The sequence below is a fragment of the Leuciscus leuciscus genome (assembly GCF_965113295.1).
Source record: "Leuciscus leuciscus genome assembly, chromosome: 7".
In the NCBI taxonomy this organism is placed as follows: domain Eukaryota; kingdom Metazoa; phylum Chordata; class Actinopteri; order Cypriniformes; family Leuciscidae; genus Leuciscus; species Leuciscus leuciscus.
In genome coordinates, this window is record NC_138731.1 from 32,012,398 (window position 1) to 32,039,999 (window position 27,602).

The 27,602-nt window shown below is 39.4% G+C and overlaps 1 protein-coding gene and 1 long non-coding RNA gene across 5 annotated transcripts; both read right to left on the bottom strand.

Moving 5' to 3' along the window:
- Window positions 1-1,591: 1,591 nt before the first annotated feature.
- Window positions 1,592-26,955, bottom strand: LOC309502788 (interferon-induced GTP-binding protein Mx-like). 4 transcript variants are annotated; one of them, XM_082175319.1, is made up of 12 exons: window positions 26,807-26,955; window positions 22,897-23,122; window positions 21,755-21,892; window positions 21,447-21,601; window positions 12,044-12,182; window positions 11,741-11,939; window positions 9,228-9,306; window positions 8,959-9,081; window positions 8,537-8,684; window positions 3,409-3,567; window positions 2,937-3,220; window positions 1,592-2,579 (listed from the first exon to the last, which is right to left on the bottom strand). In XM_082175319.1, exons 2-12 carry the CDS (start codon window positions 23,111-23,113, stop codon window positions 2,346-2,348), a joined length of 1,875 nt encoding a protein of 624 aa, XP_082031445.1. In that variant the 5' UTR covers window positions 23,114-23,122; window positions 26,807-26,955; the 3' UTR covers window positions 1,592-2,345. The 4 variants fall into 4 exon arrangements, with proteins under 4 accessions (XP_082031445.1, XP_082031444.1, XP_082031443.1 ...); XM_082175318.1 differs by having other exon boundaries at window positions 22,897-23,126; XM_082175317.1 differs by lacking the exon at window positions 26,807-26,955 and adding an exon at window positions 26,666-26,798 and having other exon boundaries at window positions 22,897-23,126.
- LOC309502790 lies at window positions 4,250-8,530 on the bottom strand. Its single transcript, XR_014207404.1, has 2 exons — window positions 6,675-8,530; window positions 4,250-6,626 (listed from the first exon to the last, which is right to left on the bottom strand). It is a non-coding gene; the product is annotated as an uncharacterized lncRNA (long non-coding RNA).
- Window positions 26,956-27,602: the final 647 nt, after the last annotated feature.

Here is a 27,602-nt window from a genome sequence, read left to right on the forward strand (position 1 = left end):
ACAGGACAACTTTTTGAGCAATGTTGCTGGGCAATCTAGCCGAGCGATTGTTGCTTTGGCACTTTCCCATTGAAAATGTGCAATACATTTCTAACTGGATCATTTAGATAGGTCGTGGGCCCTAGTGTCTCATCTGGTTGCCCATTGACGGCAACATTGCCTAGCAACATTGCTCAAAAAGTTGGCCTGTGTATCATCACCTTGAAATGCTGTGTTCGAAATCGCCCCCTAACCCACATTCACCATTCCCTACATTAGTGGATGAAATCGAGTGAGCGAATTCGGACACTGAGTGCGCAGGAAGGGCTACCGCTTGTGCATTTGTGCTTGCTGTTTAATAATAATCATTTGACTCTACCATGGAAACTAATAAACAATTAATTAAAAAGTAATTTACCTGTATGATGTTTCGCTGGACCAGCGCGGTTTGGAAAATGGATGGATGATTGAATCAGCTGCGTGCGCCATCTTCTGGCCGAAGCGAGAATTCACTGGTGGAAAAAAAATACGACCCACGAGCCGTCGCTCATTGACCGATCGTAGGCTTCTGGTAGGGATGTAGACTCGTATAGTCTCGTAGGCAGTGGTGGAGGAAGTACTGAATCTCAGTACTTAAGTAAAAGTACAAATAACCAGAGACATATTTACTTTAGAAAAAGTAGAAGTAGGCTACCACAATGAAAACCCTACTTAAGTAAAAAGTACCCGATTTTAAATGTACTTTAAGTATTAAAAGTAAAAGTAAAAGTACTTGCATAACAATTTATTCTCTTAATGTCTATATTCTAATAATTAGGGCTGTAACAATATGCAATATGAATCCGAAATCGCTACACTTAGATCTACGAACCTGTGTCGCGGTGTGAGACGGCAGAATCGCGACACACCCCTTTTTTGAAGTTAACATTATACAATATGTAGACCTACACCACAAATTATTTAATATTGGGCAATTCCATCGTTATAAACGGGACATTTGCAGTAAAAACTTGAAATATAAATTCTCAGAAAATGCATTTAATACATATTGAAAAATATCAGTATGCGTTTTATATTTAATGGGTAATAGCCTATAGGCTACACATGCGTTACGGGACACAAAAAATCTTTAACTTTTAGGTAGCAAAATATTGCCCTATGCTTTTCAGGCAGGGCTTTTCCTGTAATTATCATAGGACAAAATATAAAATAGGGCAACAAAAGTGTTTTTTCCCCCCTTCTATTTCTGCTTATTGGGGCAACATTAGGCACACCAACTATAGGTAGGCTATACTAGAGAGAAAAAAAAGTCCATGTAAACCATAAAATCATGTCAAATGTCAAAAATATATCTTTGCATCATTTCTATGTTGAAATGGAAAGATTATTAGACTGAGAAATGTTTATTTTATTTAGTTTATTATTAATATTTTAAGGAACCGTTCAAGACAGTAAAAAGAACATCCATTGTCCAAATGATTGTCCTCTTTTGGGTCATCATGGGGATGCTGGGACCTATTCCAGCGTTTTGGACCGGTGCTCTCAGATATAAATGTCTCACATGAAAACACACCACAATTATCAAAGGAAATTTCAATCTAAATTAAACAAATTTGATCTTTTCTGTAGGGACAGAGATGTCTTTAATTTCCAGTCATCATAGAACAGCATCATGAGTGCAGTAAATTATGACAAATTATTCACGTTATTAATAAACACAAATATTCATGTGAAAATTCTGATATTTTAATTAAAAATTACAAGGTCAAAAATTTGCAAAAAAAAAAAAAAAAAAAAATTCACAAACAGTATTAATCATTCAAAATAAGACCAGAAACATACAATAAGAAAAGTATTACGAAAATTCTTTCAATTAATTCATGCCAACTTTAAAATAAAGGAACAGTCAGGAAACGTTATAGGAACAAGTTTTCCACCAACATTTTAATTTGCATCTATCCATTTTCCAAATCACTTGTCCTAAGGCCGAAGGTAGGGAAACAGCAGATCAAGATGGCCAGTCCATTACAGACACAGAGCACACACACACACACACACACACACACACACACACACACACACACACACACACACACACACACACACACACACACACACACACACACACACACACACACACACACACACACACACACACACACACAATATACGGCAATAGGGCAATATACTGTTTCCATTTGGCCTGACCTGCATGGCTTTAGATTTTAGGGGAAACCAGAGCATCCGGAAAAAAAAAATGCACCAACACGGGGAGAATGTGCAAACTCCACACAGAAAAGCCTCCTGGTTCAGCCAGGATTTCAACCAAGAAGCTTTTAGCTGTGAGGTGACAGTGCTACCCATAATTATGTAGAATGCACAAACTTCGACAGGATTTTGCCTGCACTCTTGAGGCGCTCCAGTCGGTCTTTCAGATGTTTCCTTTTACGCGCAATAGCAGAATCTTCTTGGATCAGCATTCCTGGATTGTTCCGTCCAATTATGGCAAGCATTGCATTCTGAAGCTGAGAGATGTACTGGTCCAGAATGTGATACTGGACTATGAGTGGAACTTGATTGGCCAGACGTTCAGAAGTAATCTACAAATACAAACAAAGTTCAAATTAAAAGTAAACACAAAATATAACTAGCACAAATCAATATGTGTCACAAGACTTTGCCCTCTCATAATGCCATTGATTATGTAAAAGGTTTTTTCTGTTATTTTTTTCTTCTATCCCACGTTTAATGTACAGGATCAGTTAAATGTAAACAGTTCAAGCTGTGGTAGCTGTTTAGAAGGAAATTGACTAGTTTGTAGAGGAATGAGTGGTTGGAGTATTTAGAATTTAGAAACAATCGTTATATTTTGCAGTTTAGATGCCTTTTGTGGTACACAGACTACACACTTCACCCTTTTAAAGAACAAAGATTATTTACTTATTAGGTATACAAACCTTGAAATAGGAGCTGAGATGGTATCCCATCTCGCGTAAATCTGCACTGCGCAGCCAATAACTATTTATGGGTTTTTGTTTTACAATGCTTAGCTGGTCACTGTAGAGACTGTCTTGGCAGTAGACAATCTTCTCAATCTTAAATTGATAATGTATTTTCTCCACAGCTTTCTGAAACTGCTCATCGAAAAAATCTTCAATTGGATCTTTAGCAGCCCTCAACAGGTGAGAGAAGGCGTTGAAATGAGAGTTAACAATATGGTCCACACAGGAGTGAACAATGTCTGTAAATAAAAGAGATGAGAAAGCAGAGGAGTTTATCAGAGGTAAGATCATGTAGGCAAAATTGCCACTGATTTGATGAATTTGTATGATTCTCTCAATCTTTTTTGAAAGAACGTTGTTTCTACAGTAGTAACAAATCACATCAAATTTAGCACAGTAAACCATCAAACATTATGGTGCTACTTACCTGCGACATCTTTGAGCAGCTTTAAAGCAGGTTCCTCCAGCTCCTCAATGTGTTTCTTGACAATGTTCTCAAAAGTTCTGTAGTTCAAAAATCCAGGAAGCTCCTTTCCTCTGCAAGTCCTAATATACTCTTCTACCTCATCTCTGACGGTTTCCTCCACTAGAGAGAAAAGACAGAAAAATTAGTTTGGAATACAACCATTGGCGTTTTGAACTTGCAACTTACAACATTAGTTAAATCATGCTAGTATGCTTGCATAAGTAAGCAGTTACAACAAGCAGTACGTCAGTCATCAGCTATACATCTGTGTAAATACCTCACATAAAATCTCTTTATTATGATGATATTTTGCTCGGTTTCAAATATTTCAGTTTCCATTCCTGAATGTTTAAATCTCATATTTGGTACACTTTTCGGTAACAAAAATTTATTGGAATCCATCAGCATTAATGCCCCTTGATGATGCAGCTAGATAGGAATCAAACAGCTTACCTTCCTTGATCCCCATAGTTAAGCGGTTTACATATTTGTTAGGGGTGTGAATCGTCACTGATCTCACGATTCAATTCGATTACGAATATCATGTCAACGATTCGATACGATATCACGAAGTGTTGCATCCTCACTTTTCAATATTACTGCATATGCCTAAATTTTCGTCAATGCATACAAGCAGTCAATATGAACTCCCTTTTTATTTTATCTACTCTATCTACTTCTATTTTATATTATGCCCCGGTTTCACAAGATGTCCCCAGAATGTGTCTGTGAAATTTCAGCTCAAAATACCCCCCAGATAATTTATTATAGCTTGTCAAAATTGCCCCTTTTTGGGTGTGAGGTGTCACGTACGTGTGTGTACGTCTTTAAATGCAAATGAACTGCTGCTCCCCACCTGTAAGTTTGGCATCGGGCCCCCAAAAAAAAAATATTTGCCACTAGTTGGCGGGCCAGAACATAGTCAAAGTATAATTTAAAGAGTTAGTTCACCCAAAAATGAAAATTCTGTCAGTAATTACTCACCCTCATGTTGTTCCAACCCCGTAAGACTTTCGTTCATCTTTGGAACACAAATGAAGATATTTTTGATGAAATCTGAGTGCTGGATCACTCCTCCACAGGCTTATGGACACTATAACTTGCTGGCCAAGAAAATGTATTAAAGACATTGTTAAAATAGTCCAAGTGACTCCAGTGGCTCAATCTTAAGTTTATAAAGCGACGAGAATACTTTTTGTGCGCAAAAAGACTTTATTCCACTTTTCATTTCCTTCTCTCTGGGCCTCGAGTCTTTTCACGTAGTGTAATAGTGTAGCGCGTCTGTGTTGCACGTCACCACGTATCACACACATGACTAGCATCGCCCAATAGTGAGCCTACGTGGTGACGTGCAACACAGATGCGCTACGCTATTACACTACGTGAAAAGACTCGAGGCCCAGAGAGAAGGAAATGAAAAGTGGAATAAAGTCGTTATTTTTGTTTGTTTTTGCGCACAAAAAGTATTCTTGTCGCTTTATAAACTTAAGATTGAGCCACTGGAGTCACTTGGACTATATTAAAGGTATAGCGGAGGATGTTTTACTTCCTGGAGGGTAACCTATCCTATTGGTCCTCCTAATTGTCAATCATTCTGGTGAATCAATCAAACTTTTCAAAAAGTGGAGAGGGCGGGTCTTATCTAAAATTTGGAAAGATCCTCCGCTATACCTTTAACAATGTCTTTAATACATTTTCTTGGCCAGCAAGTTATAGTGTCCATAAGCCTGTGGAGGAGTGATCCAGCACTCAGATTTCATCAAAAATATCTTAATTTGTGTTCCGAAGATGAACGAAAGTCTTACGGGGTTGGAACAACATGAGGGTGAGTAATTACTGACAGAATTTTAATTTTTGGGTGAACTAACCCTTTAAGAAATTAATTGATGAACAGAATTATTCCTTGGCATCCTCACGTACTAAACTGAATTTTTTGAATTGCGTGCTGGAGGTACGCTATTATGTCATGTGCAGAGTGATGTTAACATTTAAGATAGCTGGTGAGAGAAAAATGGCACTATCAAATTTCGCAAAAACATTCTCGTACTTTTATTTTTAAGGCAAAATCACTAAAGACGAAGTGGTTGTGAGTAACTGTTGCTGTCATGAGTGACAGATCTATTTTAGAACCAGCCACTATCAAAATAATCTGGTTGCAGGCGTGGGCCAGATATTATTGCTGGTGGGTCAGTTTCTGCTTTACACGAGATTCGGATACTCCGGCAATAAAAAAACGTGAATTTTACTCATCCAATTTCTCAAACGTGTTAATTTTTTTGTGTGTGGTTCAAAAAAAACAACAAACATAATTAGCTACTTGGTATTTTTATGTTTATATGTTTACTTAAATGTTGTTAAGTGCTTTAACAAATTGCCTCATAATTTTTACAGATAAATTGCTTTAATACCAATTATCAGGGTGGCCTAGGACTTTAGTACAGTAGAATACTTCTTATAAGTAAGTAAGCTAAGTTCTTATACCTGTCCTGACCTGAGCACAACCTCTCATTCTAATCCTGAAAGTCTTAAATACTTATATTTAAAGTCTTAAATACCACATTTAAATACTTTAAGTCTTTAAATTCATTTAAATTGATAATATCACATGTGTACCTAATTACTGTTTGTCTGATGATTGCCCAATCTCTGAACAAAAAGGGTTCAATAAGCGCCACCTAGCTGTAAGTGTAAGCACAAAAAAAGCTCACGTTGTTTTCCAAAGACAGATATTGATTACAATGGTCTGTATCTTAAACCTGCATTGATTGCTTACCTCCACTGTAACTGATTTCCCACACAAATGTAAATGCTTTGATGTTAAAGCTAGAATGTCCACTAATGTGTTTATCAACAAAAAGGCATGAGTGGAGAAAAATAAGGCAATTTTATTTGTATCAAAATTTTCATAAAACTTCTATTTAAATATATTATTTCTATAGATTATACAAAAAAAGACAAAATAAATAGGCTGAATAAGCTGATCAATAGCATGTTAAATGGTGGTAGCCTATACGGTACACCCCCCTAAGCTCACAGAAATGGTTAGACCCAAGTCTTCAGCAGCCAATGACACTGACCCGTTCAAACTGATTTTTAACGTTTATTTCAAGCGTATTTTAGTGTGGATTTAATGTGTATTTCACGTCTTAAATATGCATTGAATATGCGTATTTAACGCGCTGATCTTTGATACAATCTGTATTGTGAAAAGCGCTATACAAATATACTTGATTTGTCACGTGCAAACAACACGTGTTTAAAGCGTATTTCACGCGTAAACAACGCGTTAAATACGCGTTGACATATTCAAATTCACGTGTTTTTGGCGCACATGGCTTTCCATATACACTGCTGCACATGACCCAGATCTCGTCCCATTTTCTCACAACTCTTTAAGTTCATTTAAGACTTTATTTAACTCATTTAAGACTGCTCTTATGAGGACACTCAACAAAACGGACATTTTGGTATAATTGTGTGTTATTACGCAGCGCGTTCACAGGCAGTCTCTTTTGTCTTTTAGCGCTTGAATGGTTTAAAAGCATTTGCATGAAGAAGAACGTGATTATATAATGTAACGCTAGCCAAAGGATGACAGAAAAAAATGGATGCTGGGTTAATTGCGTTAAATATTTTCAAGGCATTAAACTGAAAAACATTATTCGCATGCATTAACGTTGACAGCACGGACATAACCAAATGTTTGATGGAGTTTTTATACGGCACCCCTGCTCTCGCCTGTAACAAGTACGTCAATCATCATTAGAGTGCCACCTTCAGGCTGAATAACGCAAGGACATTACAATTCTGCTAAAAGTGTGTCTGATGTGTTCAGCGATTAGGATAGAAAGCTTACAAAATGTTTTTCATAAACTAGCGCTAAGACGCAGAATCTACCCTACCTACATTTACAGCACTAAAACATTACTTTTAAATTTACAACAAAATATCTGAGTAACTTTTTCAAATAAGTAACGCAAGTTACTTTTCCCATTTATTGACTGACACCTCTCCTGTTCCCATGTTGAGAGAAATCGGGAGTAAGTGCAGAGGCGTTGTTTCAGCACAGCTGAAAGGTTTCTTTGAGCAGTGCCCTCTACTGTGCTGGTGTGAATTTCATTCATTGCTTATTCATTTCAGTTTAGGTGTGAAAAGGCCTTTACATTTTCCAAAAATAGTACAAGTAAACCAAATCCAGGTTAGAAAGAATAATGTAACATTACTTTCCATAAAAAATAACGTCTCGGTTACATAACCCTCGTTCCATGAAGGAGGTAACGGACATCTGTCTCAACCAGTGCACCGTTTTCCAGCTGTGAGAACAGCCTTTTTTTTTTTTCTCAGACGTAAATCATGCAAACCATGAGAGAACTTGACCCTGCTGCAATGCCGTAACACCAATGAAGCGAAGAACTTCTTCCAGAAGAGCTGACTTGTTTGTAGAAACACACGCTTTCTAGAGAGCAGAAGACATGAACCACTCAGCTCTGAAGCGAAAAGCTAAAAATGCGATGCACCTGCTATTCATTATATACCCGCGTTGCGAGGCGGAGCAGCTGATGCAAACAACGCATACCAATGAGCATTGACTTGTTTAGTTACACTCAAAGTAGATTGGCCTCTCTAGCGAGAGTGGCGTCGAACGTGACCGACTGAAAGGGAACCAAGTGGTGCAATTAGTTACTTTTTAGGGAATAATGTAATATTGTAACACATTACTTTTAAAAGTGCAAAGGACAAGACTATTCAGAGTTGGGCAAAAATCGCTGAAATGTTGTTAGATAAGCATGCTTATTTTGACTTACCATTACATGTATTTCAATGTAATCAGTTCTCATAGCATCTGTTTGTATAGTTCATTGGAGTTTTGATTTATGTTAAAAAAAATCTGACAAAATAATCATAGAACAGGCTGAATTGCACAAAGCAACCATCAGTAATACAACTTCATCCCAGAAACAAAAGTTTGCATAAAAATGTCACTACTTGTGGTTGCATCCCACAAGAGAGCAGTCCATCACTGGATGCAGGATCATTTTAATCAGGGTAATGCTATAACGCTAATGCAACAATTCTATTATAAACTCACTCTTAATGGATTTGGCATTCAGGACGACTTTCCATTTTCCAAATTCCTCCCTGATTTTGGTGAAGACCCTAATGTCTGAGTCTGAGTTTTTTAGATCTTCTTCTGCCCTCTTTACTCCTTCAAGGGCATCATTGAACTGGCGAATTTTCTGAAGAGCACAAAAATAAAATAAAATGTTTAAAAATTAAATCCAAGTAAAAACATTGCTGGGGTGGAACATATACAATTAATACTTCCAGCTTAGGGTTAGGTAATTAACAATAATTTAGGACAAATATAATGAAACTTCATAGAAAACTCAGAAGTCTAGCTGGATGGTGCCGGTGAGTGTACATTAACGGGAAATAATAAAGTTGAGGACGTTCTGTGGCATTCACCACCAGATATGTCCAGTAGTGTTTTTTTTTTTTTTTTTTTTTTACCGTAATCAGAAAATTGCTCTTCTCGTGTTCATCAGTTGGAACTCCATCTCCCAGTGCTCTAAGATCCTCATTCGTCTTCTCTAATTTCCTCTCAAGTTGTTTCTGCAACTGTGGCAGCGTTTTCTAAAAGTGAAGAAATAAGATGGAAATGGAGACATTAGAATGCAAAAAAAATCTGACCCTATTCGGATTTTAATTTACTTCAATCTTTTGTTTCTTTAAGGCAAACTCTAATAAACTAGGTATGTCATGTAACTTTGCTTACGCACATAAATGTGTTCAACCAATTCTTTTGTAAGTCTTTCTGCAAGAAGGGGTACTGTAGCTTTTCCTTCCTCAAGAACAGACCTGAAGGGAAACAATCATTTCAATAGTAACAAAGAATTTGAAGACAACTGGAGAATTTTGCATAATTTATGTGTAAATATTGTAAATATTAACAAAAAAGGCCATTTTTAAAATGCCACACAAATGTCCCTGATACCTGACACACATTTCAGTGCAGTCTGTCAAGTGCCCTAAACACTGTAAACTGCAAAACAAAAGTCCAACTCTGAGGATGCACCTCAACAAGGGTGTTTCAGTGGGCCGGCCGTTCAGCACTCATGTGCTCATTGCACAGCGTCATATCGGCCAGGTTACTTCGGGAAAATCCCGCTGGTTCTTATGTAGATAGTGGTTAAACATGATATATAATTAATTTGGGTTATATCAAACGGGCAATCCTTGGTCTTATTAATCTATTACTTGTTCCAGAGCAAATCGATTTTGGTTAAGGGGAAAATTAAGTTTCATAGGTTATTTCATTTAAATCCTGTACTACAGTCCTGCTTGTACGTTTGAATTAATTGATTGCTTGTTTATTCCCTATTGTCTTTTATAATGGCTATTGTTGTTAATTTAAATACTGTTGTTCATTAAATAATATTTTATATAAGTATGCCGTATTTGGTATTGAGAAAGGATCCTGATATGGACTTGAGTGAAACTTAAATTATTACGCCTTTAGATGGTGGCAAAAACTGTCTGAGTGAGTCAGAACAAGGACGTTTTTCTCTTTCAAGCATATGTTTCGGTGTCTCACTATGGGATCCACCCCTTCCGCGTATTCCGGTGGTGGTAGTTATGTTTGAGGCCTATGATAAAAGTTTACCTCTTAGTAGCGTGTGTGTGTGTGTGTGCGCGTGTAGCATAGACAGCGCACATCAGAGAGTGCGCGTCAGAGAGAGCTTAAAGTGATATTGATGTTGGTCTCGGGTCAGGTTGGGTTCGGGCTGAAAAATTGCAGACGTTGTCGGGCTGGGGCCGGGTTAGGACCGGATTTTTTGGCCCGTGCAGGGCTCTAACGACCCGTGACCCGTGGTCTCTCCTGTTATGCAGAGATCTACTGTCATAGGCAGGGGGGGGGGGAGATCTTTCATCTTCAACCAGAACACTTGGCACTATGGGCCTGGCCAGTGAGTGGTTCAATTTGAATACAACCGGTTTGTCTGACAGCGTTATCAGAACCATACAGAATGCTAGAGCTTTGTCGACGAGGTCTCTTTATGAATGCAAATGGAGCGTGTTTGAGCGCTGGTGCACGGCTAAGCATGAGATTCCCTTTCAGTGTTCAGTGGCAGTAGTTCTATCATTTCTACAGGATTTGATAGACCAAGGGAAAGCGTTTTCAACCGTAAAAGTGCATGTATTTGGCTGCTATATCTACTTGTCACATAGGTTTTGAGCATCCTTTAATATGCAGGTTCATGAAGGGAATTGCCAATTTCAAAACCGCTTTCCCCTTCATGGGATTTAGAACTTGAACTTGATGCTCTCTCAATGTCCCCATTTGAGCCACTGGACAAGATTGATTTCAAAATATTGTCGCTTAAGACGGCGCTGTTAGCCTTGACCTCGGCGAAGCGCGTAAGTGAGATTCATGCACTTTCGGTGCATCCAGCATGTACACAGTTCTTGCCCGGGGATGCAGGGGTAGTTCTGAAGCCTAATCCTGCATTAATGCCCGAAAAATAGTTAATTATATCACTCCTTTTGAGCTAAGAGCTTTCTATCCACCACCTTTTGCTTCATCAGAACAGCAAAAGTTAAATGCGTTGTGCCCAGTGCGTGCTTTATGCATTTACACGGAAAGAACCAGAGGGTTCAGGGAGAGTGATAAGCTGTTCGTATCTTGGGTGAAACCACGTACGGGGAAGCCGATTACTAAGCAGCGTTTGTCGCACTGGATAGTGGAGGCAATTTTGTTGCCATTTTCCAGTAAGGGTCATGTGCCCCCAGCTGGTTTACGTGCACACTCAACAAGGGGAATGTCAACTTCGTGGGCTCTCTTTAAAGGAGTCACAATACGGATATTTGCAAAGCAGCGAGTTGGTCCTCGCTGCATACATTTGCAAGGTTTTATAAACTGGATGTTACAGCTCAAACTTTAGCACATGCAGTAATGAGCGTAGGAGTTTGAGTCATGACTCATGACTCGTCCAGCCCTGGAGGCGGTACTTGTGGTTGGCAGGAGACTTCGAGACAGGCTATCTGGCAATACGGGAGTTAGGATGTCCCATAGTGAGACACCGAAACGTATGCTTGAATGAGAATCCAAGGCGGAAGGAAGTATTTCTGCACAAAAGAGGGTTTTTAAAGACACTCCGTTGTTCACACAGCCATATCGCACTGCTACTCGTGTAATATTGCTCATATATCTCTCACAAACTTCTTGGCTTTATTTTTTTCACTCAACAGTTTTTCTTACATATATGGTTTGTGTTAGATATTCTTTTCTTGCCTGAAATGAGCATGTTCATAAAAAAAACGTCTTTCTTTTTCCAGCGCTTTGACCAGACCAAGCTTCTCATTGATGTCTTGCTGGCCTCGGCACTTTACGATCATGTAGCCCTTCTTCAGTGGTATCACTTGATTATTGACTGTTCTGACCACCGTCTCCTCCATGCCTTTGTCCACTAAGTCCGGTTTAGTCAGAATACCTGAAAATGCAAAGAGAAAGATTTTTATTATTTTTATTATTTCACAAAACAAGATAAACTATACAGACAATACTTCACATATTCAGTGAGTAGCTTATTTGTACCCAGGGTCCTTTGTCCGGTTGAATCTACTTTGGATGCCATCTGCAGTGCCTCAGTGGTGGCGATGTCAATGTTTGCAGGCACCACAACCAAGCTGATGGTTTCTTGTCTTTTAATGAACTTTTCAATTAGATCTTTTATCTGTTATAGAAAACCAAAATTAGGGAATGCAGTGCAGCAAGAATCAATGCATCTAGAATACATACTGTTATCTGATACTCAAGCTTTGACAGATTTTTTTTAAACTGAAGATTTGTTGACACTTATATGGTGTTTGGGGTCCGTTCAGACCCTTTTGATGTTTCATTGTTCCCTTCATCTCAGTGGTATGAGACTTTTTGACTAACCCCAAATCAAGAAAAGTTGGGACATTTTGAAAAATGCAATAAAATCAAGAATCTGTGATTTGTTCATTCCTGCAAGAGATAATTGTCAACAACTACAAAAAATCACATTCCTCAATGCAAGATTGCAAAGAATTTAGGTCTTTCACCATCTGCCATACATAATATTGATTCCAGACCATGCTATTAAAAAGTTATGGATTTCGTGTCAATAGACAAAACCATTTTTGTTTACCGCATTAACAAAATTTAGGCATGATGACAAAATGACTCTAAGGCTGTATCTCTGCAATGCTTTGGCATATTGACACCAAACTTTGACCACACCACATCAAATTGGACACAGCGCCACCTATTGGTCAAAAGTGATGAACCATTAAATCAAATTACTAGTGACTGTATATATCATTTTACAGCGATCTGAAAAAACCTGAAATCATTTAAAAATGTCTTTAATTTCTCGTTGTTGCAGTTGGTCTGATGCTCCCAGCCATGTTGGCATGTCTTATTGGATTATTTGCATTTGTCTCCGTATGGTAATTGCTGCTGTGCTTGCAGCTATATTTTACATATGTTTTTATATAATCTTATTCTAAAGTTAATTATTTTTTACATTTGGTTTATTGAAATAAATAGTCAATACAATCTGACTTCATTTTTTTGTGGAATTTTAGCTACTGTATATTTGTATAAAATTTATGTGGCATTATTACAAAAACAGACACTTCAAAACACCTTAAACCTCAACAACAAATTCTAAACTTTCACAAAAATATACATAAATTAAAGCTGCAAGCAGCGATGAAAGGGCCCTCACACCTGTGCCACCGCCACCTGGCGGCTTTAGGAAAACAGAGCACGGTGGGCAGTATGTAAATATAGGAGGACTATGTCAAGTCATTTGTATTTGTCACACTTCCTGCTACCAGCAGCTGGCGCTAATACTATAACTGAATATTTATAGTAGCCATGTCACCCTGTAGCCCAAGACCGGTTGCCCACTGAAGCTAAGCAGGGCTGAGCCTGGTTAGTACCTGGATGGGAGACCTCCTGAGAAAACCAGGTTGCTGCTGGAAGAGGTGTCAGTGAGGCCAGCAGGGGGTGCTCACCCTGTGGTCTGTGTGGGTCCTAACACCCCAGTATAGTGATGGGGACACTATACTGTCAAAGAGCACCGTCCTTCGGATGAGACGTAAAACCGAGGTCCTGACTCTCTTACCCCTTTTCCACCAAGGCAGAGCTGGTGCTGGTTCGGAGCCAGAGCCTAGTTTCAAATCGGTTCTTTGTTTTTCCACCGCCAAAGCACCAGCTCCGAACCAGAAAAACTGGTTCTTAAGTAGCACCAAATCATTGCAGGGTCTAGAACGGAGCCAAGAAAGAAACGCTTGCGTCAGAGGCTGGGGGCGGGGTTACCGTGGCCAACAAGACTGAAGAGAAACTTGTGACCGCCATTTTTAAATAGCAGCTCGATTATAATATCCGTCTATGTAAGTTACGGCGAGCTGCACGAACGCGTTGGATTCGCCGTGTTTGGATGCCGATTTATTTTCGCAAACCCATGAGCATCCATAGTAACGCAACGTCTATTATTGTTGATGCCTTGTTCGAGATGCATCGGAGCAGCGTGGACCGATCAGAGCTGCGGGAGTGTTTGGAGATCATACGACTCCTTGTGCTTTTTGATCGCTTTCGCAGTGCTTTGATTTCATGTGCTGATCGTTCTGCGAGAAGCCGATGCATCTCGAACAAGTCTGGTGTGTTTGTGTTTGGCGCTGCCGGACTAGCGTTGCTGGGCAACATGATACCAATGCAGTGACGTAATATATAGCGCTGTTGTGGCTCTCTGGCCGGTGGAAGCGCAAACCGGTTCTTAGTAAGCTCGTCAGTCGAACCAACTCCGAACTGGCAATAGCTCTAGCTCTGAACCAGCACCCGGTTCTTGTTGGTGGAAAAGGGGTATCTGTGGTCATTAAAAATCCCAGGATGTCTTTCGAAAGAGTAGGGGTGTAACCCCGGCATCCTGGCCAAATTTGCCCAGTGGCCTCTGTCCATCATGGCCTCCTAATCATCCTCATATACTGATTGGCTTCATCACTGTCTCCTCTCCACCAGTAAGCTGGTGTGTGGTGGGCATTCTGGCGCAATATGGCTGCCGTCGCATCATCCAAGTAGATGCTGCACATTGGTGGTGGTTGAGGAGATTCACCCCTTCTATGTAAAGCGCTTTGAGTGCCGAGAAAAGCGCTATATAAATGTAATGAATTATTATTATTATTATTATTGTCAAACAAACATGTGAAGTTTGGGGCAGATCAGACATCGTATGCCTGAGTTACCACAACTTCATCTTTCGTGGCGTTAATCGCATACATTAGCACTTAGCCAAGTGTTGCATGATTTAACATGTTTCCATCATGTTTGGTACTTCATGGCATATTTGAATATGTTTCTTGGAGTAAATTACAGTGTAAAGCATGTCACTTCCTGTTGCCAGGAGGTGGCGCTATTACTATAACTGAATATGGGCATGCAGATGTCTTCAGGGCAGGACTCTTATCAAACATGTCAAGTTTGAGGCAGATCGGACATCTGCCATATCGCAATTCTGACGCGTGTGCAAAGTTTCATGAGCTTTCGAGCATGTTTAGGCCCTCAAAAATGCGCTTTGGAGAAGAAGAATACTAGTAAACAGAGCAATTCCAGTAGGGTCCTCTCACCATCGGTGCTCGGGCCCTAAAAAGTTGTGATAGGAGCAGTTGGCCAAATCCAGAAAATGTAATGGATCTCTGTGGCCCTCTGCTGGCTATCTCTGTCAAAATACTTTTTTTCTAAAACTAACTCCTACAGGGTTTTTTTAACCAGCAGATGGCAGAATTCTGCCTCTAAGACCTAGATCAATATCCAGAAACTCATATTTAATTTAATTCATCATTAAAGTAATTTTTCCAGAAAAAAATATTTAATTTTAATTTGTAATATGCAAGGTAATAGTGTAGTACAGTAATTTTACACAAAATATGTTTAAAAAAAAAAAGTACCACATATCACCCAAAACACAGCATAAACCTATAGTTGAGAAATAAATAAAAACAATTATATATTATTTGTATGTATGTTTGTCATTGTATAAAAAAAAATATATATATATATAAATGAGGGTTGAATATAGTATAGTATACTAAAATAATGTATGAGGGTTAATTTATATGATAATTTGCTGCCACAGTTTATCTGTTTGTTCCTTTTAATATTCCCTGTAGTATTATTTGCTGTTCTCTTCATTTTATATGCGTATGTATATGTGTAGGTAAATGCATGTATGTGTGCACACACACTCACTCACTATGTATTTAATATGTGTGCTTGTATGTATATGTGCGTATGTGTGTGTATTTATGTATATACTGTATTTGTTCTTCCTTTTTGTGTTGTATCTTTACTGTTGCTCTAGGTCTTTTAATCAGAATTATATCAAATAAAAACTATGATCACAAATTTTTTTTAAATTGTCACACACATTCATTATAAATGGCACAGTCCAAATTGTACTATTATTTTAAATCCCTATTACTGTAACTTAACTTAGTTCTATTCCTATTATAATAACCTGCACCATGTTTCCTGTTTGTTAGCATATATTATGTACATAAGCATTTATATTTTTTCTGAGGAACCATATTTATAGTATGGTATATTTATCTGAGGAACTGTGTTTAAAGGAGCTGTTATCCAACATATTGGAATGCTGTAAACATTTCTAAACATTTCCATATACAAATAGTTAGGGGTGTGACGAGACGAGACACGACACTGGGTTCACAAGAACGAAACAAGACAAGATTTTTGCACAATTTTTCAGAAATCCTCAATGACAAAATTCATGACTGGAAAAATAATAATGAATAATGAAATTAGGGGTAGAGTTTGTTAGGGTATAATAATCTTCTTATGCATGTCATTTCAGGTCTACTTATGAGTATGAATTATCAAATGCATTGAAAGAAAACAATATACAAGCACTGTAAAAGGTTTTTACTGACTGTCCCCTCAGACCTTACTGTACATTTATGAGCTTTCAGAACTTCTGATTGAGGCTGTGTGTGACCTCCTAACTGAACTCCTTTCTACAAATTGAACAGAAATAAAAACAGTATTGTAGTTTTTGTGCTATCAAAAATACACAGAGGCAGGATTGCAGTGACAGAACAACAACAGTTGTGTTTTTTTCTTGAACTAACGCGTGAGAAAGACGCGCATTAACCCCAACCCCCAAACTCTCATGAACGCCTTCTTAAATGGGACATGTCCAATATGCATGCTTGTCGGTGATGTGTGAATTATGTCAGTAGATCAGTGATGTGTGAGCTTGTATCTGCCCCTACAGTATAAATAACAAAAATAAATAAGTTTTCTCTTAGTCTTATTAAGTGCAAACAATAAGTGCGAGTGCAACCATAATCAAAGTAGCCTACTGTAGCGTCTTTATCATTGTTGTGAAATTGCTGTTTTATTTTGCACTGGCAGTTATAGGGTTAATTAATGCGGAATGGAGGCTCCCTTGTCTGTTGTCCTTAAGACGTTACAGTACTCTCTCAATATTCGAAGTGCACTCGATGGCGATCGCGCGTACTCTGTGTAGGCCTATAAGGAGCGAGTGGCGGGCAACTTTCCCCCGAGAAACTTTGCGTTCCCACGCAAAACCTGTTTTGAGCTCGGACAGACACTTCCTGTTTAATGTCCCGCTGGCAGTGTTTCAGAGCTCCGTACGTTAATGGAGCGTTTCATAGTGTTTGAACTTGGACTCAAAAAGAAATGCGGTCAGTGCTTAAAGCAGGGCTATGCAGTTTCGGGAATTTCTTTGCTGTATTCTCGCTTTTTGCTCACAGGTTTCTCTATAGAGCTCCCCCTACAGCTTCGGAATAGATATTTGACAACACTGTCGAAAAACTCGTTGGCGACTCTCAGATACCAGAGGCTAGTAGATCAACGACATCAAAGCAGATGGGACATTCTTTAAAACATCTTCTTCATTCGGGTTCGAACAGCGTGAGGGAGCGCAATAATGACAGAATTTTAGCAGATTTTTTTGCCGTAAAGCAATTTGTTACATCGCGAGACCTGATATCACGCGATACCTCCTGGCGCTGAGGCCGGCGGCCCGCCGGCTCAAAGTTGCAAGGGTGGTTTTTCGGCTCACAGGCGCTTGGGGGGTGCGAGACGACCACCATTCAACCCGAAAAAAGTCATAGAACTATTCCAATGACTCCGAAGCTGTTCGGTTAAGGTAAAAAAAGTTACTTAGTTCACCTTTAACTCAAGGAGTTCAGTGAAGTTGGCAATTCATAGGCTATTCGAACTTCCCTATTCTTGAGCTAAACTTTGTTAAAACACAAACGACACCTATTTACAATCACAGTAACCTAGACAACGAGCTACAACCCAATTTCAGCCGAAATCAACCAGAAATCTATCCTGGACTGTAGTGTGTGGCTTCTATTGAAGTGTATGTTTTCAACGCTGTATTTTTCTCTCTCCATATATCAATTAGATCCATCCTTTTTGTGAAGTCAATTTGTTTTTTTGAATTTGGAGTTAGTTTTGGTGGGCACCTGTCTAATTGGTTAACCATAACCATATCACCACATCAGTTTCTTGGATGAAAATAACATCAGCATTGTAGTCCTTACAAAAAATAAAGATGGCTTTTCTTTTAACAATGTTTCATAGTCCTCAGGCATACCCCTACAATAGTGCTGCGTTCCAGTCCAAAATAGTCATGCCCTTCACTCGCTGACTTCCCTCCGTCTTGTTCACTCGGATGTACGTCATTGCTTACGTTGCACGAGTGCCCACTACTGGCGGAAACTGCAATGGGCTGAATTGAAACATCCTAAGCCCTTGATCACTTGGAATCAGCTGTGGTGTTGTTATTTATTTAGTTATTTATTTTTCCCTTTAAGAATTTGTTTAATGCAGCATCCAAATGTTTATAGGTGTGTTTGGGTTGTTTTAAATATATATATATATATTAGAATTAATATATCATAGAGTTGTTTGTTGTGGTGGTGATTAGATGAGATCTGTGGGGACGTCACAATCGTACTGCATTGTGGGACATATAGGTGCCTGAAGTGTAGGCCTACATATGAAGTAGACTTCCCTCGGTCAAAATCGAGGGAACGAGGGTCTGTCCATATAAACTTCCCTCGTCCACTTCACGAAGTGGAACGCACTTCAAAATGGCGGCAGGGATTCCCCCGAGGGGAAGTGCTTAGGGAAGTTCGCAAGTGTGTGTCTAAAAGTGGACTGGGACGCAGCCTAGGCCTTTATCTTATTTCCTAGTTTCGGAACGTTCGAAATCGCCAAGCAGTGTACTCGCACTTCCGGTGGTTACTTAGTTACAGATGAAAAGTAGGTCAGTAAACTTAAATAAAATTGCGATATAGACCAGTGTCTGTCAATATTAAACTGCATAAAGACTATTTAAATAGGAATCATGCATGTTCTGAGTGTCTCTGTGAATGAATGGCACAGACGTGCTGTTTCATTTACCACACACACACAGAGGCACGCATGACGCTCGCGATGTTTTCAGCATATATCAGGACATTAATGCACTTCATCAACACAGCCGCTCTGAGAGCCACTTCAGCAGCTTTTTAGCTTAATTTGAGAAAAACTATCATCATATTATAAAACACAGAGAGAGGTCTACGCGGAAACCCGTCAAAATAAAAGTTTGGTTTAACCTTTGAATAAAGTTTTGCTTAAATAATTACATTTTAAATAATTGGTTATAACAATTTTATTAAACCATTAAAATGGAAACAAGAAAAAGCCTATGAATGACTCAAAAAGAAATGCGGTCAGTGCTTAAAGCAGGGCTATGCAGTTTCGGGAATTTCTTTGCTGTATTCTCGCTTTTTGCTCACAGGTTTCTCTATAGAGCTCCCCCTACAGCTTCGGAATAGATATTTGACAACACTGTCGAAAAACTCGTTGGCGACTCTCAGATACCAGAGGCTAGTAGATCAACGACATCAAAGCAGATGGGACATTCTTTAAAACATCTTCTTCATTCGGGTTCGAACAGCGTGAGGGAGCGCAATAATGACAGAATTTTAGCAGATTTTTTTGCCGTAAAGCAATTTGTTACATCGCGAGACCTGATATCACGCGATACCTCCTGGCGCTGAGGCCGGCGGCCCGCCGGCTCAAAGTTGCAAGGGTGGTTTTTCGGCTCACAGGCGCTTGGGGGGTGCGAGACGACCACCATTCAACCCGAAAAAAGTCATAGAACTATTCCAATGACTCCGAAGCTGTTCGGTTAAGGTAAAAAAAGTTACTTAGTTCACCTTTAACTCAAGGAGTTCAGTGAAGTTGGCAATTCATAGGCTATTCGAACTTCCCTATTCTTGAGCTAAACTTTGTTAAAACACAAACGACACCTATTTACAATCACAGTAACCTAGACAACGAGCTACAACCCAATTTCAGCCGAAATCAACCAGAAATCTATCCTGGACTGTAGTGTGTGGCTTCTATTGAAGTGTATGTTTTCAACGCTGTATTTTTCTCTCTCCATATATCAATTAGATCCATCCTTTTTGTGAAGTCAATTTGTTTTTTTGAATTTGGAGTTAGTTTTGGTGGGCACCTGTCTAATTGGTTAACCATAACCATATCACCACATCAGTTTCTTGGATGAAAATAACATCAGCATTGTAGTCCTTACAAAAAATAAAGATGGCTTTTCTTTTAACAATGTTTCATAGTCCTCAGGCATACCCCTACAATAGTGCTGCGTTCCAGTCCAAAATAGTCATGCCCTTCACTCGCTGACTTCCCTCCGTCTTGTTCACTCGGATGTACGTCATTGCTTACGTTGCACGAGTGCCCACTACTGGCGGAAACTGCAATGGGCTGAATTGAAACATCCTAAGCCCTTGATCACTTGGAATCAGCTGTGGTGTTGTTATTTATTTAGTTATTTATTTTTCCCTTTAAGAATTTGTTTAATGCAGCATCCAAATGTTTATAGGTGTGTTTGGGTTGTTTTAAATATATATATATATATTAGAATTAATATATCATAGAGTTGTTTGTTGTGGTGGTGATTAGATGAGATCTGTGGGGACGTCACAATCGTACTGCATTGTGGGACATATAGGTGCCTGAAGTGTAGGCCTACATATGAAGTAGACTTCCCTCGGTCAAAATCGAGGGAACGAGGGTCTGTCCATATAAACTTCCCTCGTCCACTTCACGAAGTGGAACGCACTTCAAAATGGCGGCAGGGATTCCCCCGAGGGGAAGTGCTTAGGGAAGTTCGCAAGTGTGTGTCTAAAAGTGGACTGGGACGCAGCCTAGGCCTTTATCTTATTTCCTAGTTTCGGAACGTTCGAAATCGCCAAGCAGTGTACTCGCACTTCCGGTGGTTACTTAGTTACAGATGAAAAGTAGGTCAGTAAACTTAAATAAAATTGCGATATAGACCAGTGTCTGTCAATATTAAACTGCATAAAGACTATTTAAATAGGAATCATGCATGTTCTGAGTGTCTCTGTGAATGAATGGCACAGACGTGCTGTTTCATTTACCACACACACACAGAGGCACGCATGACGCTCGCGATGTTTTCAGCATATATCAGGACATTAATGCACTTCATCAACACAGCCGCTCTGAGAGCCACTTCAGCAGCTTTTTAGCTTAATTTGAGAAAAACTATCATCATATTATAAAACACAGAGAGAGGTCTACGCGGAAACCCGTCAAAATAAAAGTTTGGTTTAACCTTTGAATAAAGTTTTGCTTAAATAATTACATTTTAAATAATTGGTTATAACAATTTTATTAAACCATTAAAATGGAAACAAGAAAAAAAAAAGAAAAAAAAAAGAAACTTTTGGGAGATGCGAGAGCGAAGTAGTCCAGTGATAATTAACAGGCAGCCATGGTGAACGCAATAACCGCAGAACGCAGTACACTGCTTCAGCAATTTTTCACGGCTACTTCCGCCGTTCTATTGTGATGCGATAAAGGCCTATTAGTGTCTTACTTGTTTCTCGATGTCTTTTGGCTGGTTGCCAGTGGCAATTCTAGCAATACCTGGCAGATCAATGAGAGTGAGATCAGGGACATCACTGGACTGGATCTCCAGAGTGATCATCTCATGACTGATCCCTTCTCCCTCTCCAGCCAATACTGTCTGAGCTATAAAAAAAAAACATTAAAAATAAAAACAACCATGTCACAAACATCCCACAGATGACAAAACAGTTAATTCAACTATTCTAAAGGCTTACAGGGAATTAAAGTTCTCAATAAACTGTCTCTGTATACACTTAAATGTGTAAGTATACAAACCATTTAAGACGGCATTCTCTATTTCAGCTGGGTTCTTCAGTTGCTTTATTTGGCCATTATATGACAGCAATCCATGCCAGTTGTTGTCCTTTGTAATTCTCTTCAGTTTCAATACCAGAGGACAGCGTGTCACAATACCTGTGTTGAATATACTAGATGTTCAGCTTAAAGGTAGAGTAGGCAATTTCAGAGAGGCTAGCAAAAGCAAGCTAGCTTTGAAAGCATTAGATCCCACGCTCCCTTCAGAGTGCTCTCCAAAGCCACACCACCTCCAAAACACATGAACGTGTACAGCCAGAGTCTGCAAAGCTTCACGAGACGGCGTTAAACTACGTCATGTCTCAAAGCACATTACAATAACAATGAACATAAACAACTTACAGATCTCTTATTTGTACCACCTGACTGCTGCAGTTCATTTCGGTGTTGATAGTGTTGACATAGAATCGCATAAATCAGAGTCTAAGGATGTAAACAGCGAGTAGTACGTCACGTCATAATTACGGTTATAACATGGTGTGAACGCAGCATAAGCTTGTTGTTTTTGTTCAGGATGAAGTGTGAAAGGCGGCTGCTGTTTGTTTGTGGCGCTCTGTGACTGTCTGTCCACAACTCTGCCATACGGAACGCGCTGATGACGTGTGATGTCTGCACAAGCAGGGTGCGCGGAGGTATGGAAATGCAACGCTATCTAACGATCAACTCGTACGAGTGAGTAAAAGGTGGCCAATTCGTACGACCTCACTCGTATGATTTGTCTAAACACAGTGATGGATTGGTTTAGGGGCGTGGTCAGGGGTAGGTCATTCGTACGAATTCATACGAATTGGGCAACTCGTAAAATATGTACGATTAAGCAAAAATCTTACAAATTCGTGCGAGTGAGGTCCTATGAATTCGTACCAATTAGCCACCTCGTAAAATTCGTACAAATTGCCGTGAGATCGGGTTGGGAATTACATATGTTGACAGGCAGGTATGTACATTGTATATATGGGGGAACATTTAACATATAGGAAAAAGTGTTTATAAAAAAAATTGCCAGCCCTATACCTTTAACAAACACATTATTCAGACTAATAAATAAGGAAAGAGCAAACAGGTATTTCCAGTCTGTTGTGTAATGCATATTGTGCTATTACCTGTTCCCCTAGGTAGTGCCACTCCAGACAGGGCTTCCAACACAGAACTCTTTCCTGAGCTCTGGTCACCTATGACAGCAATAGCTGGCAGGTTCAGGTCCTCTTCAACACCTAATGACCTGAGAGAGTCCACTAGGTCAATGCATGGGCGGACCTTCTCTTCATAGTGCTGGCTCAGACTACTACTCTTTCCCTTTGAAGAACTGCTTGGAGACATGTCTGAACTCTGTCTGGAAAATATGACAAAAAGAAACAGTTCTCTGTAGATCAGTGATATTGACCAATTGTCAACCAATGATGACCTATCAATTTTAGAACTTTCAAGAAAGAAAGTTCAACAAAGTCAACAAAAATAAAGATAGGTTACAGCCTCATTAAAACTTGACCATCTTATTAAAACCATGATGACATTTAAATGTCTGTCTATAGAGAAGTTTAAAAAACAGGTTAATGCAAAGGATTCATCAGGATCTTCACTGAGTGAGAAATGTGCTGAGACGTAGATTGTGTTTTAAATGCCTTTGTATTTCGGTGTTATTAAAACGGCAGTGCCAGCAACAGAGGAAAACACCAAGGTAACAGTTCAGAGGGCTGTTCCATAAAACAAGTTTATAATATAAGCCAGGCTTATTTTAGTTAGTCAGACTTATTGTTGGTGGATTCTGTTTCATAAAGCAAACTTAAAATAGTTCAAACTCAGTTACTCTGGCAACTTATACTAACTAACCTGGTCCAGGGCAGGCTAACTGTCAGGCTAAGCCTGAGTTTTTACACCGTTCCTTTAAAGGTTGTATCAGTGATTTCAGCCCCCCCCCAAAAAATAATCTAATCTTTCCTAACGATCCACTAGTTGCCCACCCCATAAGCATGCCGTCAAAAAAACGCGTCTCTGTAGGCAGGCTCTGAGATCTGCACACAAAAACAATTGGTTTCACCAACCACTCAAAACCAAAACAAATAGTGTTCCAACCAATCACCGACAGGGGGTGGGTGTTGTGAGGTTTTGTGCTCGTGTACGGCTGCACGCGAAGTCGGAGCTGAAGAAGAAGCTGGCTCAAAACCTCACAACACCCTCCCCTTGTCGGTGATTGGTTGGAACACTATTTGTTTTGGTTTTGAGTGGTTGGTGAAACCAATTGTTTTTGTGTGCAGATCTCAGAGCCTACGCTGCCTACAGAGACGCGGTTTTTTGATGGCATGCTTATGGGGCGAGCAGCTAGCGGATCGTTAGGAAAGATTAGATGAATGTGATCTTTTTTGGGGGGCCTGAAATCACTGATACAACCTTTAACACTGACCGACAGGAACACAATGATATTACCACTGACTCTCTTGCATACCATTGTTTGACTTTATTAACCAATATCAGTCCAAAAATAAATATACAGTATACAGAAAATCAACTTAAGGCTACAATGATAAATTATACAGTATAGACCTACAAACGTGTTCAATTATTGTATATGAAATGTTTATGTTAACGTTGATATATACACAAAAAAAAAATGCTGGGTTGTTTCTGTAAACAAATTGTTGGGTTGATTGTGCTGGGTCAAAATGCTGGGTTGTTTGGGGTACTGTAAACACATTTTTGGGTTGCTCATGCTGGGTCAAATGAGTTTTAAGGGGGTTATTCACAAATAAACAGCTGGTTGGGTTATTTTGACCCAGCAACAGGTTTATTCTTTGCGGAACTTTCTGGATCTTCACTTCAGACTCGAGGAGCACGCAACACGGGAGCAGGCAGTGTTTTATGGTAAGTTAATATGAATGTTTACCTATATTTAAAAAAAAGTTGTGGTAACAGCAAGCTAGTTTCACAGTTCAACATACAGTCTTTGATATGGAAGGGTGAGGAGTAACGTATTTATTCTGTGAAACATTAAATAGCCAAAGCTAGCCGGTTAGATTTTTTTTACAAAATGCTGCATCGTTAAATCCATAATTGTAATTCAGCTAGGCCTATATCAGCAGCCTTTTTGAAATATGCAGTTTAAATTGTAAATTCATCACGTAATACGCTGATTTCAACAATGCCTTGGACTACCAACCTGAAGCTGCTGCCGCGATTTACACTATTGGATGTTAATATCCAATATAGGATATGTATATAGTTCATTCCTGCTTCTTTTTTTACTTTCTGAATTATATATATATATTAAAAAATATATTTACAAATGAATTTCACTGTATATAGTCTAAAGTATGAAAGAAATGTACAGTTTTAGAATAACTCATTTTATACACAACAATACGCCATCGCATTCACGACTCTCCTGTGATTAAAGGGTTAGTTCTTCGAGCCTCGAGTCTTTTCACGTAGTGTTTAAGCGTAGTGCGTCTGTGTTGCACGTCACCACGTATCACATACATGACCAGCGTCGCCCAATAGTAAGCCAACGTGGTGACGTGCAACACAGACGCGCTACGCTTAAACACTACGTGAAAAGACTCGAGGCCCAGAGAGAAGGAAATGAAAAGTGGAATAAAGCTGTTATTTTTGTTTGTTTTTGAGCACAAAAAGTATTCTCGTCGCTTTATAAACTTAAGATTGAGCCACTGGAGTCACTTGGACTATATTAACGATGTCTTTAAAGCTACACTGTGTGATATTTTCCCCCATCTAGCGGTGAAATTGTATATGACTACCCAGTGAATATTAGTTTCTGTTCCTTTCAATTTCGAGGGCGTTTTAACTCCTACGGTGGCCGTATTATTCCAAGATTAACATGGCTTCCAGTTCGACTTCGTCCAATTGCGCCTTTAAAACTATCACCAGTGAGCCGTCGCAGCACAGATTTATGTTACAAGGTAAACAATACTTTTTCACCATTGACGTGAGGAAAAGTAACGCAAGTTATACTAGAGGTCGTTCTGGCGTTATGCACAACCATGCTATGGTTAGACAAGCAACTATAAAACTTCGAATTTACACAAATAGGCTGGATTACCTGCCGAGAAGAAAGCAGGCAACTTCGGCGTCCGTTTTAATCCCCGAATCTGCCGGCAGTCGCGAGTAATCTCCCCCTCGCATTCGTCTCTGTGTCACTGAGTGTAAAGCGCGAAAGGCGAAGCTTGAATTTACAGGTATGTCCCTCTTTGGCTAATGTAGTTTCAAGATGGAGGGGCAACATGGCGACCGGCATTCGAACCCCTCACCCGTATGTACTTTCAATGGCAGATTATAAACTTACGAGAATACTTTATTACTTGAAAGAAGTAAATATACATTAATGAGCACATATATTTTTGAAAGAACTAAGTGTATTTTGCTAAGAATCAACTAAAAAAATTACACAGTGTAGCTTTAATACATTTTCTGGGCCAGCAAGTTATAGTGTCTTAGAAGCCTATGGAGCAGTGAGCCAGCTCTCAGATTTAATCAAAAATATCTTAATTTGTGTTCCGAAGATGAACGAAGGTCTTACGGGGTTGGCACAACATGAGGGTGAGTAATTACTGACAGAATTTTCATTTTTGGGTGAACTAACCCTTTAAAGGCGACACTTCCGGTTTTCTTCCCACCGGAGCATGAGCATGCTTTCGATTTCAAAATAACGGCTGCGTGAAATCAGCGTAATCGTATTCATTGTGGACGTTGTGTATTTAAAAGTGAGGAAAGCGTTTTGAATGAAATCCATAAGCGCAGTATGTTAGTCCCTCACGACATTACAATCAACCAATCAGATATTTGAAGGATAAGTTTACAGTTCATGTCAAGTTTGCTTACAACCAGAATAATCATTATTATTCAATTTAAAGGACTGACATAACGATTTGAGCGCAGAAAGTCGCTCCACTCCGTTCCAGAGTAACAAATTGAGTTTTTTTTCCTCTCTCCATTTTTAATGAAAGACTTAGGCTATAGAGAGAGAATAGAATAGAATATGAGATGGAAGCAGGTACTCACTCAGTTCTCCAACGGCGCCTCTGTGATGTGAGATGCGCTGACCGTGTTATATAAACGCTTAAAGTTTCACTTTCCTTTCATCTGAAACTGCACAATGTACCAGTAGCACCTCACTGCAGTACACGAGATCCAGGGGGCGGAGTTGGATCCAGATCTAAGGGGTGCAGATTGGTGGGTTTAGGGATCAGGGGGTGGAGATGGGTATGTTTAGGGGTGAGATTAGGGATCAGGGGGTGGAGATGGGTAGGTTTAGGTATATGTAAGGTGGGAGGAGTTGGATCTGGATCCAACTCCTCCCCCTGGATTTCGTGTTCTGCAGAGGGAATTCTGGTGAGCACAGTTTCAGTGGTATTTTGCTTTCATTTCATGGTTTCGTGGGGCTGCTTCTTCAGGTTTCTTCATGTCTAGGTTTCACATACTCACTTTGACTTTCAGTTTACTCGATCCTTAATAGTTATCATAGGCTATATGACACACAACACATTTTGAACAATTTGTTCTTGAACAAACCATAAATCCTTGTCAACGCAAAATGAATCGCAGCAACTTTCTAGAAATCAGTCTGCATTTAATGTAGTCCTATTGCAATGTAGGCCTAAGAGGCCTAATTTTTTATGGTCCTCCTTTGCACCTTTTACCATTAGACTGAAAAACAAAATACCAGTATTGTAGTTTTTTTTTAATTTAAGACAGCAAATAGAACAAAGAAAGTGTTGCGCCAGTATGTGGAGTATGACGTTGAGCGTTAACGCGCAGACCCGGGTGGAACATGCGCGTGGGCTACTTGTTGTTGTTG

Bases quoted from the DNA above. Each gene is read 5' to 3' on its own strand.
- LOC309502788 (XM_082175317.1), bottom strand. From the start codon at position 26,739: ATGGAGAGAGGAAAAAAAACTCAATTTGTTACTCTGGAACGGAGTGGA. The intron at 9,082-9,227 runs GTGCGTAAGCAA...CTTCACTTTTAG, and splicing joins AATTGGTTGAACACATTTAT to AAAACGCTGCCACAGTTGCA. The intron at 2,580-2,936 runs GTTTGTATACCT...TTGTATTTGTAG, and splicing joins ATCTCAGCTCCTATTTCAAG to ATTACTTCTGAACGTCTGGC.